General features: G+C 37.8%; 1 protein-coding gene across 1 annotated transcript in view; it reads left to right on the top strand.

Moving 5' to 3' along the window:
* Kdm4c (lysine demethylase 4C) overlaps positions 1 to 15,632 on the top strand; it is a 236,043-nt gene that overhangs the window by 55,723 nt on the left and 164,688 nt on the right. The window contains exon 6 of the mRNA XM_036178197.1: positions 8,186 to 8,235. Within this exon, the coding sequence (XP_036034090.1) occupies positions 8,186 to 8,235 (50 nt within the window). The remainder of the gene's footprint in view (positions 1 to 8,185; positions 8,236 to 15,632) is intronic.

Genomic DNA, 15,632 nt, shown 5'->3' on the forward strand with positions numbered 1-15,632 from the left:
CTAACACAACTAAAAGATAGCAAGGAGATACTGATGGACTAATCGGAGACACAGAAGTTAAGTTACTCTTTGAGCAGCGCTAGTAAACAAGTGGTTTGAACATAACTTGGAAAGAAGTATAAAAAGGATACTTAACTGAGAAAATCTGAGCCAGCAGGGGATGTAGTATGTAGTATATTTTGGAAAGTATAGTTTTATCTGCTGAGACATTGCAATGTCAGCCTACTACCATTTAATTAATATTGTGTTTTGGTTTTTCTTTTTTTCTTTCTTTCTTTACCCTACTGGGTTTATACCATTTGAAATCCAGTTTGTTTTTTGTTTGTTTGTTTGTTTTCTTTAAACAAGGTCTCTCTATGCTGAACACTGTCTGTCCTGGAAATATCTATATAGATCAGGCTGACCTTGAACTCACAAAGATCCACCTACCTCTTCCCAGGTGCTGGGATGACTACTTGTGGGAGGCCAATTTTTTAAAGACATTAGTTCTTTGAGAGTTTTGTATAATGTGATTTGACCATATTCACCTTTCTTTTCCCAGCTCCACTTCTCCTCCCTTTCACACTCTAAATTTGAATCTCCCTCCCCACTCTTTCAAGACCAATTTGTGTTGCTGAACTATTTTTTGGATGAGTGGTCTTTTACTGAAACTTGATGGACTTGTCAAGGGATACACTTTTAGAGAAAATTGATCTTTTCTCTACCAGCAGCTAAGAATTCTCAATAGCTTCTCAGCTAAATTCTCCTTTCTTCATGTCCAACTCCCCTTTGCATGATGGGATTTGATTTGGTTTAGGCTTATACAGGTCTTGAGCCTGTCACACCATTGCGAATTCATATATGTGGCAACTGTGCAATGTCCAGATGACACTGATTCTTTCTGACTCATACAGTGTAGTTAGAGTTTTCCTGCCTGGCCCACAGTCAGGACAAATCTCCCTCACCGACCAGTCCGACAGCTGTTCAGACCCAACCAAGTAAACACACAGAGACTTATATTGCTTACAAACTGTATGGCTGTGGCAGGCTTCTTGCTAACTGTTCTTATATCTTAAATTAACCCATTTCTATTAATCTATAAGTTGCCACATGGATTGTGGCTTACCTGTACCTTAACATGTTACTTCCTCATCATGGTGGCTAGCAGCTTCTCTCTGACTTCAGCTTTCCTGTTCCCTGAATTCTCTTCTCTGCTTGTCCCACCTATACTTCCTGCCTGGCTACTGGCCAATCAGTGTTTTAATTAATTAATTAATTAATATCATTGTTTAAATATTTATTTATTTATTATGTACATAGAAGAGGGCACCAGATCCCATTACAGATGGTTGTGAGCTACCATGTGGGTGCTGGGAATTGAACTCAGGACCTCTGGAAGAATAGTCAGTGCTTTTAACCTCTGACTATCTCTCCAGCCTAGTGTTTTATTTATTAACCAATTAGAGCAACACTTTTAACATACAGAACATCCCACAGCTGTATAGTCTCTTTTCACATGGTATGTATAAAATCATATCATCCCCAACTAAGGATACTTTGACTTCTCTCTTTCCTATTTGTATCTTAATCTCTTTCATTTGTCTTACTGCTGAGCTAAAACTTGAAGTACTGTGTTGGGGGTGGGGAATCAAAATTGAGTGAGAGAAAAAGTAAAAAATGGTATTAAAATTCCTAGTATAATGAAAATGAAAACATAGCATTCCAAATTCTGTGGGATAAGTGAAAACAGTCATAATGAAATTTTGTAGAATTATGTACTTACATTAAGAACAGTGAAAGATCTCAAATTAATAACTTAACATGCACCTAAAGACCTAGGCAAAACAATAGTCAACACCTCCCAAAAGTAAATGGGAAGTGCTAATCAAAATCAAGGCTGAAATAAATGAAACAGAAACAGCAACACAAACATAAAGATTCAAAGTAACCATGAGTTGGTTCTTTCAAAAGACTGACAATCCTTTATTCAAACTAACCAAAAGATAAAAGAATACAATCCAGTGAAATAAAATTAGAAATTACAGAGGAAACATTACAACACATACCAAAGCAACTCAGGCAATATTAAGGAAGAAGAAATGGATGAATTTCTTGAAGGGAATTAATTACCAAAATTTAATTGAGTCAATAATTTAAATAGACCCATAACATTCAATAAAACAGAAGCAATAATTAAAAAAAAAAAATCTCCCAGTTGTACAAGCCAGATGAACTCAGGCATAGAATTCTTCCAAACCTTTAGAGAACACTAATACTCCTGAAACTATTATAGACAGAAAAAGACAAAATATTTCCAAATTTCTCTTTCCAAAACCATTATTATCCTTTTATCAAAACCTGACAGTCCTGTTAAAAAAATAAAGTTATAGGTCAATATCCTTGATGAACATAGATGCAAAAATTGTCAATAAAATACTTGCAAGCTGAGTTCAGAAACACATCAAAAATATTATCCACCATGATAAAGTTGGCTTCATCCTAAAGGCGATGGGATGGTTCAACATATGTAAATTAGTAAATGTAATTCACCAAATATGTAGATGGAAGCTTTTGCCCCGACTACAACTCCAAAATACCCAGCAACTACTTCCCAAAATACCACACAGAGGCTTATATTAATTACAAATGCTCAGCTGATAGCTCAGGCTTATGACTAACTAGCCCTTATACTTCAATTAACCCATAATTCTTATCTATGTTTAGCCACGTGGCTTGGTACCTTTTCTCAGTGTGGCATTCTCATCTTGCTTCCTGTGTGTCTGGCTGGTGACTCCTAACTCTACCCTTCCTCTTCTGGCATTCTTAGTTTGGCTGTCTGTGGTGGGTATTGTGTTCCCTGAAATATTGTGTGTTCCCTGAAATAAACATATCTGGGGGCAGAGAATAGACAGCCACTAGAATAAAGCCAAAAATGGTGGCTAGAAAATGGGAAGAGGAAGCCATAACAGAAGTTGGGCGGTGGTGGTGCCCGCCTTTAATCCCAGCACTTGGGAGGCAGAGCTAGCTGGATCTCTGAGTTCAAGGCCACTTTAGAAGCAGCTAAGCATAGTGACCCATGCCTTTAATCCCAGAAACCCAGCCTTTAATCCCAAAAACCCAACCTTTAATCCCAGGGAGTGGGGGCAGAAAGAGAAAGGTATATAAGGCGTGAGGACCAGGAACTAAAGGAGTAAAGCATGTAGTTAGTTAAGCATTTGGTTGGATAAGTGTTCAGGCTTTGGAGCAACACAGTTCAGCTGAGACTCATGTGGAGGAGGGCTCAGAAGCTTTCAGTCTGAGGAAACAGGATCACCTGAGGAACTAGCAAGGTGAGATAGCTGTGGCTTGTTCTGTTTTTCTGATCTTCCAGCATTCACCCCAATAACTGGCCTCAGGTTTGATTTCATTAATAAGACCTTTTAAGATTCATGCTACAGCTGCCCCACCTATACTTCCTGCCTGGCTACTGGCCAATCAACATTTTATTAAACCAATTCAAGTGCCAAATCTTTACAGTGTACAAGAGGATTATTCCACAGCACACATGGTAGAAACCACATGATCATCTCATTAAATGTAGAAAAGGCCTCAAACAAAATCTGTCATCTCTTTATGATTAAAGTTCTGCAGAAAATAGAGATACAGGGGATGGCTCTCAACATAATGAAGGCAATATACAGGAAAAACCACAGCTAACATCATCATAAACAAGAAAAGCCTCGAAGTATTTCAAATAAAATTACCTTTTTTTTTAGTAAATCACACAAAGTATTGCTTAGAAGGGATGCTGTTTCCTTGATCTTGAAAGTAAGAAAAAAATTTAGAGTTAGTAAAGATATTGATGTAAAATGTAAATGTGCTATGCAATATCTAATCACTGATAACTTTAAAGGCAATTGTACCCCTAATATCTAATCAGTGTTCCTCCTTAGGGAGACACATTTTTTTTGACGTAAGCATAGCTGTTGCCAATAGTTTTTATAGCAGGGGAGTGAAAATGTCTTCCACAATTCATTGTTACCTTGTACTTTGCTGAATGTTACTGGAGGGTTACTGTCAATATGAAAATTTAGCTTTGCTTGGGCAATATTTCATTTTTTCTTTGTGGACAATGGTTGGAAGGAAATTTTTACCCTTTAATGATGTTTTAGTTAGGATTTCTATTGTCATAAAGATACACCATTACAATAATTACTCTTTTAAGGAAATCATTTGATTGTGGTGGCTCACTTACATTTTCAGAGGTTCAGTTCATTGTCACTGTCGTGGGCAGCATGGTAACATGCAGGCAGATGTGGTGCTGGGTACATCTTGATCAGAAGGCAGTGGTAAGTGGACTTTGACACTGGGCAGGCAGTATCTTGAGCATAGGAGACCTCAAAGCCCACCTCCACAGTGACATACTTCCTCTAACAAGGCCACATCTACTTCAACAAGGCCACACCTCCTAACAGTTCCACCCTCTATGAGGTTTTGGAGGCCAGTTGCGTTCAAACTACCATGTTCCACTTTGTAGGCCCTATAAGCTTGTAATGATATCATAGTGCAAAATGCATTTAGTCCAACTTCAAAAGTTGCCACAGTCTATCACAGTCCCAACAGTATTTTAAAGTCCAAAGTTCAAATTCTCTTCTGAGATTCATACAATCTTTTAATTGTAAATCAAAATCAAAACACAGATCACATACTTCCAACATATAATGGCACAGGATATGCATCACCATCCCAAAACATAGGGAAGGGAGCATAGTGAGGAAATAATGGACTAAAAGCAAGACCAAAAATCAGCTGGGCAAACTCCAAATTCTGCATCTTCATGTCTGATGTCAAAACACTTTTCAGATTTCCAACTCCATTCAGCTTTGTTGACTGCAGCACACTTTTTTCTCTGTGATCAGCTCTCTTGGGCAAGTATCCCACAACTAACATCTTGGGTTCTCCAAGGCAATCAAGGCTTCAACTTCACAGCTTCATGCAGTGGCCTCTTTAGGCCTCCATTTAGGGACAACTCTGACATATGCCCAGCCTCAATGGCTTTCCTTTTTCTTGGAGACAAATTCCATAACCTGTTTCTTTTATACTTAACTCTAAATTCAGAACCACATGGCTAAAGCTGCCAAGTTCTGCTGTTTTCTGGGGCTGTAACATGTTCCCCTTGTTCCATTACATCTTTACCGGCTTCTATTTTTGATTTTTACCTCCACTGCCTAAGCTTTGCTGTCCTTAAACTTGGTTTGTAGACCAGACTGACCTCAAACTCAGAGATCAGCCAGATTTTGCCTCTTGAGTGCTGGCATTAAAGGTATGCACCACCATACCCAGCTCTTAAGCTTTTCTTTAAATCCTTTTCATAAATTAGAAATTGAACTGGGTAGGATCTTGCCATGAGGTCACCACTCCCTTTATTCCATTTCTTAATCTGTTTATCTTCTTGAACACAGAATTTAGCTCTGTTCTACTTCCTAGTGCCCTTTTTCTCTATCTGTACATTTTGTATTTTTATTTGCTCACCTTGCTCCTTTTCATTATAAATCTTCATCATAGTTGACAATAATCACAAGACAGAGTCTATACTAGGCTGTTTTGAGATTTCGTCTGCCAAGGGAATTAATCTAAAACTCTTCACTTTAGCCTCAGGCCGACTCTTCAGACAAGGGAAAAAGGTAGCCACATTCTTGGCCAAAATATCACAATAATCTATTGGCTATGTAATAACATCTTCTCTGAAACCCCACACAGTTCATATCCTTCTCAGCACCATTGTCTTCCATGATCCTATTAGTATGACCCATTAAGCAGTGCTTGAAGCATTCCACTACTTTCCTAACCCAATGTACCAAAGTCCAAATTACTCCCAAAAAAACTTGGTCACCTGTCACACACAGCAATACCCCAATCCCTGGTACCAATTTCTGCCTTAGTTAGGGTTTCTATTGCTGTGAAGAGACCATGGCAACTCTTACATAGAAAACATTTAATTGGGGTGGCTCACTTATACTTTCAGAGGTTCAGTCCATTATCATCATGACAAGGAGCATTGTGGCATGCAGGCAGACAAGGTGCTGGGTACACCTTGATCCAAAGGCAACAGGAAGTGGACTGTGATACTGGACGTTATCTTGAGCATAGAAAGCCTTAAATGCTCTCCCTGCAAAGTGACATGCTTCCTCCAAAAAGGCCACACCTCCTAATAGTTTCACTCCCTGTGAAATTATGTGGGCCATTTACATTGAAGCTACTGCAAATAATTTTGGAGAATGTTGAACTGTAGCAATGTTTGATTAGTTATAGGAATTTTGTTTTGTTTTTCATGACAGGGTTTCTTTGTGCATCCTTGTCTGTAGACCTCTGTAGATCGAGCTGGCTTCAAATACAGAGAGATCCACTTGCCTCTGCCTCCTGAGTGCTGGGATTAAATGCATTTGCCACCGCTACCCAGCCATAATCATAGGAATTGGAATTCATTTGTAGTTGTAATAGGAGTTGTGTCTTTAGAGATTACAGAAATAGACCAAGACATTGCCCTAAATCTAAAACGAAAAACAGTCCCAATTAGACAGATAATTCTCCATAATAGTGCATTCAGATGTTTAGAAGATTGGCTAATAAGATCACCCAGGTAGGGTGGCAGCAGAATATCTAATAAGAGTGATTCATGTACCAGAAGTAAATTAAGGATCAGATTTGGTATAGACCAATATTAACTTTCCTTTTTCTTCTTTTTTCAACAAATGGGTATAGTTGCCTTTTCTGTGAAATGATGATTAAATTTGAAATTGTGAGAATTTAATCTTGCCAATTGTTTAAAGGGATATGGGTGTATAAATATCTTTCCACAGCCAGCCCATTTTGCCCAGGCATAACATAACCATATTTGTGTGTGTGTGTGTGTGTGTGTGTGTGTGTGTGTGTGTGTGTGTATACATTTGTAGGTGTTATGAAGAGTTGATCACTTTGAATGGGCCACACCTGCAGTTTTTTTTTTTTTTATTTTTTTTTTTATCTTCTATGAATGCATGCATTCCTGGTATAAACCCATGAGGAAAATTTTATGGTTGGGGGTCATTGCTACATGAGGAACTGTATTAAAATGGTTGAAGCATTAGAAAGGTTAAGAGCTACTGCCCTAGGAAATTTAGATGAATATTTCTGTTCTTTAGGGTAGAAAGATTACAATCAAGATTTTTAAAGCTATATAATTAGGGAATAAATAAAATAAAAAAGCTACATTTAGAAGACAACAACCAAAGGTGCTTGCCACCATGTCTGAAAATCTTGAGTTTGATCCCTAGAAACTAACTTGGTAGGAGAGAACCAACTCCTGAAAGTTGTCCTCTGACCTTCACATGCACACATGGTACACATGTGCATGCACATGTGCATTCATACACATGCACACACAATAAGTATAATAAAAAATTACGGGGCTGGAGAGATGGCTCAGAGGTTAAGAGCACTGGCTGCTCATCCAGGTGTCCTCAGTTCAATTCCCAGAACCACATGGTGGCTCGCAACCATCTATAATGGGATCTGGTGCCCTCTTCTGGCCTGCAGGCAGAACACTATATACATAATAAATAAATCTTAAAAAAAATTATAAAAAGATAGCAACCAATATTCTTTTGAAACAATACCAAAACTTACCAGCCTACAAACAAACAAAAGTCCCTTTTTCCAGAAATATGTACAGTACATAGGAAAATTGTGATTAGTGGAGGGTCTCTAGGCTTAGATGAGGGTTTACTAGTCTTGAACCTTTTTTCACTAAACTTTATTATTTTTTTTTTTTTTAGTTTTTATTTTATTTTATTTTTTTGTTTTTCGAGACAGGGTTTCTCTGGTAGCTTTGCGCCTTTTCTGGATCTTGCTCTGTAGACCAGGGTGCCCTCGAACTCACAAAGATCCCCCTGGCCCTGCCTCTCAAGTGCTGGGATTAAAGGCATGTGCCACCCCCACCACCACCACCCAGCTTGTTCACTAAACTTTAAATTACGTTGATCTTGGACTTTTAAATGGGTTGTTTATTTTTTTCTTCCATTCTGTGTCTAAAGTACAGGATTTTATGATTTCTTGTTTCCTAGTCAGTTCATCTAAGTACAATTTAGTGTTAAATTTTTGTAAGTGAAGGTTTTCATAATAAATATCCTTCATATACTATCTAAAGTATGATAAACATGCATTTTCTTATTTATTTTTAACATTTTAGGTATGCTATACCTCCGGAGCATGGAAAGCGACTTGAAAGATTAGCCCAAGGTAAAACTTGCTTTCAATTTCTTACCTTATATGCTCTGTTTTGAGGTAGGTTAGCAGTTTATTTACTTTGTTTGTTTAATGTATGTCCTCTCAAACTGGCTTTTAAATATTGCCCTAATTGAACAATATTATTTATTTTCATATTAATTTGTGATGTTCTGTTACATAGTCTTCACAAGGGTTTTAGCTGACTGCTTAATATTTTATTGGGAAGTTAGAATTTCAATCAATTTTGACTATTCCTAAATTACTTTTCTTTCTTAAATAATGGTGAACTTTATCTTGTTTTCTAGTCCCCCAAAGATGTCAGCTGGTAATAGCAAGTAGAGTTGAATTTGAGTGATAACCAGTAGTGATCATTCTCCCTTTAGCCAGGACTCACTCATGAATGAGCAGACCAGTTCTCCTCTGGATTATATATGTTTTATTGTTATATTAGGTTTGCCTTTTATTAATATGACAAAGGACATCCCCTCCATGTTACCTGCTTTCACTTACAAATGAATCTAAGACATTGAAAAAACTCATTGGCTTGACAGTTGGAACAGAAATTATTAATGGCATCTACAGCTTTTCTCCCTAATCCAAATTATAGAAAATTGTTAGAAGCAATAATACCGGGTCAACTTTGTAGGGACTGTTGTAATTTCAGCAGGCCACAGTGTTTTGTGTTGTTTTTAATGTATTTTACTATTACAGTAATGATAGCATTTTAATTGCGAGCTCGAACTTAGGGACTGTTTTCATGAATACTGAAGTGGTCGAATACTGTTCTGCATAACAGATTAGAGCTGAGATTTATAAGATGATTATCATAAATTCAGAATATATAAGGCAATGTACTTTATGCTAAAACTAAATGTTGAGCTATTCTCTTCTCTATAATAACTACTTCAATATTTGTATTAACCTTATCACCAAAGTACTACTTAAAAAGGAGCTACTAATATCAGCTTCATGGTGTGGGGTCATACTCAAACTCATGTAAGCTATGATAGATTATATCTCAGGGAGATAAAGGAGCAGGTTTTGTTTGTTTTTTTTTTTTTTAGCTGAGGATCAAACACAGGGTCTTGCACTTGCTAGGCAAGTGCTCTTCCACTGAGCTAAATCCCCAACCCTAGGAGCAGTCTTTTAATCAGTAAAGGCAACAAACTTGATGATGAACAAGAACGTGAAACTAAAATTGTTTTAGAGTATCATTTCGAGAAAGGAAACAAGTGAAAAAGTCCTATAAGACAGTGAGGGATTTTCTGTTGATGACCAGATACTAGCCAGATAATTACAATGATAAAACAATGCAGTAAATATGATAGAACATTATAGACTATCTAGATTAAGGCAACATCTGATACATAAGATAAAAAACAGATAGAGATATTTTCAATTATTTTGTCTGTATACCATAATCATAACAGTAAGCTTTTATGCATGAGTGTATCCATTTTTGATTTCTAATAAAATCTTGATTGATTATGACACCTAGGAATATTTTATCTGAAAGCTGTTAGGCCGTATTTAACAAGCCAGGAATTTGAATTTGCCTTCAGTTGCTTTCTCATTTTTTAATTTTGTGTGTGTGAGTGTGTGTGTGTATGTTTGTGGGTGTTGGCTTAAGTATGGGAACATTTGTATGCATGAGAGGTTGGTGTTGAGTGTCTTCTTCAATTGCTTTCCACCTGATATATTTAGGTAGGGTCTTTCATTTGAACCCAGACCTCCTCTGTTTGGTTAGCCTAGCTAGTAGCCTAGTCAGGAATCACTTTTATAGAGTAGCTGTAACACTTGATTGACTGGGGATCAGAACTTTGGTCTTGATTCTTGTATAACAAGCACGTTTCCTGATGAACTACCTCCCCAGTCCTTGCTTTCTAATTTTTTTAAAAATAATTTATTCATTTTTATTTCATGTGTATTGGTGTTTTGCCTTCATGAATATCTATGTGAGGGTGACCCCTAGAACTGAAGTTACAGACAGTTGTAAGCTGCCATGTGGGTGCTGGGAATTGAACCTTGTTCCTTTGGAAGAGCAGCCAGTGCTCTCAACCTCTGAGCCATCTCTCCAGCCCCTTGCTTTCTAATTTATGCAACACCCTCTCCCTAGTATTATATGTACATAGGTATAATAAAAATATATAATTGTCTGCTTGCTATGTTCACTTGTAATGCCACTGCATTCTTTCCACTGTTTTTGATATAGTTGAATTTCAAATCTGGAAGATAATGGAGTATAAGTATAAAGTTTAATAAAAAATGACAGATCAAATGTTTTTTCAGTTTTTAAAATATCCACATCTTAGTCTCACTTGTTATAGAAAAAGGACAATGATTTTGCCTTTGTATTAAATTACTTCAAAACCAGATTGAGGTAAATTGGAAATGTCATTGTTTTTTAGTGAAAGTATATATTCCATTTGTCTCTTATTGTGAATAAAATATTATTTGTTAAAAATATTGAGAATGACTTGCACTGGTAGAAATTTTAGTTATTGTGAAAAGATACATACATGATTTAGAATTATGTACATACAGCAAGTTTGGGAATGTGAGTGACTACAAGGGAGTAGATTCTTTTGTTTACTTGTGACAGTACGTAGTCTGTCACCTTACTTATTGTTTGAACAGGTAGTTATTTTTCAATGAAGACTTTATAAGTTTGCATTTACTCAATTATTTGTTTATTTTGTTTGACAGGTTAGTACTGTGTTTCCCATGAGGGCCTCTATGTCCTATACTTAGGAGATCCTTCTGTCTCAGCCTACTGAATAGTTGGTATCATAGGTTTCAGCAGCTGCATCTAGCTACCACCTTATTTACAAAAGGAGGGCGGAATATTCCACACAGGAGGGCAGAAGAGTGATTATTAGGAAGGACTAATAAATGAGCACAGGAGTTACAGCGAGAGACATATGTGAGTATGTATGTGCACTTTAGGCCTTCAAGCAATCTTGAAGCCCAGGAAGTAGACTCTTTTTGTAGACATCTCTTTGCTGGAGAGTAAAGTTCTATGGCTGGAATATGAGCAGCCATCCCCTCTATTTCATGAAATTATATCCAAAAATTGACATTTTTCTGAGAAGTCATTCCTAAGAACCTTGGCTTGGTCCTTGCAGTGCGTGCTGTCAAGAGAGAAGCATAGCTGTAAGATGAACAGCAAGTCATTTGGATCACGAACGGATTTGAAATTGACCTGTGTTCATATCTTTCTCTTTGAATTAGGATGATGTCCTTTTTTTGTTGTTTTGTTTTTTGAGACTGGGTTTCTCTATGTAGCCTTGTGCCTTTCCTGGAACTCCCTTTGGAGACCAGGCTGGCCTTGAACTCACAGAGATCCGCCTGCCTCTGCCTCCCAAGTGCTGGGATTAAAGGCGTGCGCCACCACTGCCCGGCTAGGATGATGTACTTTTATTATTTCAACGTGATAAATATTATTCCCTTAAGCATTCATTTATTGATGGTCTAAAAATGTCATTTTAAATTTTCTGACTTTGAAAAATTAATAACTAAAATAGCCCTCATTATAAAGTCAATCTTAAGGGGTTCTATATATATTTAAAACAAAACAAAAAAGATGAAGTCTGTGCTGGAGAGATGAGAACTTGCTGCTCTTTCAGAGGTACCTGAGTTCCAGACCCCACATTGTGGCTCACAAATTTTCTCTAACTGCATTCAAGGAAATCCAACACCATCTTCTGACCTCCTTGAGTCCTGGGCACACACATGCAGGCAAATCGTGTGTGTGTGTGTGTGTGTGTGTGTGTGTGTGTGTGTGTGTGTGTGTGTATACACACATGTCTTTTAAAAAGAAGTAGTCCAGTGATAGACCTATATCTTCATGTCTTTTTGTGGAGAGCAGTTAGTGATCTATCAGCTTGAATTTATTTGTGTCTAATAAGTATCTGGCACATATTAAGAGTAGTGGAACAATCCCTAATCCTCACCTTCCCCATAAATTCTTACTAATGAACTTACTATGTGTAATTGTATTTTGATCCTTACCCCCTTTTGGATACTGGGTCTCACTACATAGACCAGCTGGCTTCAAATTCAGATATACCCACTTCCTTGTCCTCATAAATGTGGACTTTAAAGGTATACATCACTATACCCAGCTAATAGTCCTTTTTTGGTAATTATATTTGTTCACTGTAGATTTAGGAAGAAGTAATCTAGAAAGAGATTATCAGTTATCAGAGAGGAATTATGAAAGGAAATGGAGATGTCTGTGATTTTGAGCATATAATTAGGATAGGGCTTAAGCCAGAACAATCATCTAGTTTAGTTATCTTTGTACCTGTTTGATTCTCATTGTTTCTTAAAGAATTGTGATCCTATGTACACATATGAGATCTGTCATCTGTTAGGGAGAGAAAAGAGATTTACAACTAGGTAGTCTCTGAAATGCAAAAATAATCCATGTAAGAATAACCTATAGAACTTAAAAATTAGGTGGAAGTTTCTGCTAATTTGATATTGAAAAGAAGAATAATTGGGGCTAACGATACAGCTCAGTTGGTAGAGTGCTTGCCTTGAGTTCAGTCTCTAAGAACTGGTAAAACTGGGCATGGTGGTGCATACCTACAAGAAAGAGCACTGGGAAGAGAGATGAAGGGATTAGAAGTTTGATGCCATCCTTCCCTACACAGTTAGTTTGAGGACAGCTTGGGCTACATGAGACCCTGTCTCAGGCAAACAAAAAACTTTTCAATTATAAAAGGTACTCTTTTCAGGAGATAAATAGCAAGGCACTTCTTAGAGAAGCATTATCCTTGATCGGAAGGTCACTGTGAACTCTGCCTGGTACTCCTTTCTCAGCAGTGGTTTGGGTAGATGGAAGAAATCCAGAGAAGTTTGAGTCTCTAATGTTTAGATTTCTTCTCACATATGGTAGCTCATTACTTCATAAGGAAATGTTAAGCAAACAGTTTATTAATTGTGTTTATGTTTGTATGTATGTGTGTGAATTGCATGGAGGTCATAGGGAAAGCTCTGGAAATCGTTTCTCTCCAGAACTTGGGTTCCAGGGATTGAACTGAAGTTGTGTGGCTTGGTGGCAAGTATCTTAACCTGTTGAACCATCTTAGTGGTCACCATAAGGAAATCTTGCTAAGAATTTCATCTGTCTCTGAAAGTATTTCCTAAAGTTGCAATATTTATTTAATTTTTTTTTAATTGAAATAATTTTTGGACACAAAGTTTTACCTTAAACTTGCTGTGATGTAGATGGTGACCTGACCCTCCTGCCTATGCCTGCCAAGTATTGGGATTATAGTCATGAGACACCACACAGCATCTCATAGTTTCTTCTTTTGTTCTTTTCCTTATGTATCAGGGCTATATTTTTCCCATCTTTTAATTTATTGTTATTTATTTATTGGTTGAGTTTTTATTTGGTGACAGGGTTTTCAGCCCAGCCTAGCCTATAACTCACTGTGTATTCGAAGTTGGCCTGAAACTTGTGATGATCCTTTTGCCTTACCCTCCCCAGTGCTGGGATTATTGTGATGATATTACACCTAGTTCATTTTTCCTATATTGCCACATTATGCTTAGATATTTTGAGAGTTTAGTATGATAACTTGATATAGTGCAATATTTTTTCATGGCGGAATAATATTTTATTGTACATATTCCATGTTGTCCTTATCCATTTATCAGTTAATAGATAACTTCTGTTTGCTTTCATTTCTTCTCAGTAGTGAAAAGTGCCCTATTGAACACTGGAGTGTGGATTGTTTCTTTAGTATATGGATTTATATATCTAGAAGTAAATTTCTATGTTATATGGTAATTTTTTAAAATTTTTGTGTCTGTCTTGAGACATGTATATTTATTTCATTTGACTTTTATCTTAATTTTTATTCCCTGTTGAGTTCCTTATATATTCTGGATATTAACCAGTTGAATGTTGAATATTGGACAGATTTTCTCTCTCTGTTGCTTGCTTCTTTTGCTGTGCAGAAGCTTCATAGTTTGATATAATTCCATTTGGTTTTTTTTCCTCCTGAGCCTTTGAGACCTTACCTTAAAAAACATTTTTTATATCCTTGTCTTGAGATATTTTCTTTGAGTATTTTCAAAATTCCAGGTATTTAATTTAGGTATTGTGTTTATTTTGAGTTGATTTCATAAGGTAAGGGGTAGGAGTCAGTTTTACCAGTCTTGTTCACTGTGGGGGACCATCCCCCACATTTATTTACCCCAGGGACTCTTGAGGAATGAGGGATAAGAGACTTAGTTAGAAATAAAGAGAGGAGAGAAACAGAGAAATGCAGGATTGCCTTGGGTGGGCCTGGGTCCTTATCCACTGGCCCAGAGCTTTCTTTATTCCAAAGGGCTATTTATAACAATGCCAAGGGAAGGGTCGAAGAACCCCCCACACCCCAACCCCCCCACCCCCGCCCCCACCTCCCCACCCCGGCTAGGTACAGCCAGTGTAGACCCTTCCTGACACCTGCTACTCAGGCCCATAGTCCAATCAACCTTTTATGCAGTCCTGCTGGGTATAGCCACCAGGAAATCTAGTGGGCTTCAATAGTTCAGTGAACAAACTGTTATTAAACTATGTCAAAAAATACTATTTTAGTTAGGGTTTCTATTGCTGTGAAGAGGCACCATGACCACGGCAACTCTTTTTATTATTATTATTATTATTATTATTATTATTATTATTATTTTGTGTTTTAATTTTATACATCAGCCATGGGCTCCCCTGTCCTCCCCCCTCCCACACCCACTCCCACCTTCCCCCAACCCCTCCCCATCCATTCCTAAGTCCTCCAGAACCAAGACACCCCTGGGGATTCATTTAAACCTGGTGGATTCAGTACAGGCAGGTCCTGTCCCCTCCTTCCAGGCTGAGCATGTGTCCCTGTGTAAGCCCAAGGTTTCAAACAGCCAGCTCATGCACTAAGGACAGGTTCTGGTCCCACAGCCTAGGTGCCTCCCAAACAGATCAAGCTATTCAGTTGTCTCACTTATCCAGAGGGCCTAGCTGGAGGCTCCACAGCCGTTGGTTCATAATTCATGTGCTTCCATTCGTTGGAAGTAGATGCAGAGATCCTCAGCCAGGCCCCAGGTGGAGCTCCAGGTGTCCAACTGTTGAGAAAGAGGAGGGACTATAAGAGCATGAATTGTTGAATCCAAGATTGCAAAAAGCACAGGGACAAACGGCAACTCTTGTAAAGGAAACATTTACTTGGGATGGCTCACTTACAGTTTCAGGGGTTCAGTCCATTATCATGATGGGGAGCATGGCAGCATGCAGGCAGGCGTGATGCTGGGTTAGTAGCTGAGAGCCCTACATCTTGCAGGCAACAGGAAGTTGACTGACACATTATGTGGTATCCTGAGCATAGGAAACCTCATAGCTGGCCCCCACAGTGACACACTTCCTT

The sequence above is a fragment of the Onychomys torridus genome, chromosome 2, assembly GCF_903995425.1.
Source record: "Onychomys torridus chromosome 2, mOncTor1.1, whole genome shotgun sequence".
Classification (NCBI taxonomy): domain Eukaryota; kingdom Metazoa; phylum Chordata; class Mammalia; order Rodentia; family Cricetidae; genus Onychomys; species Onychomys torridus.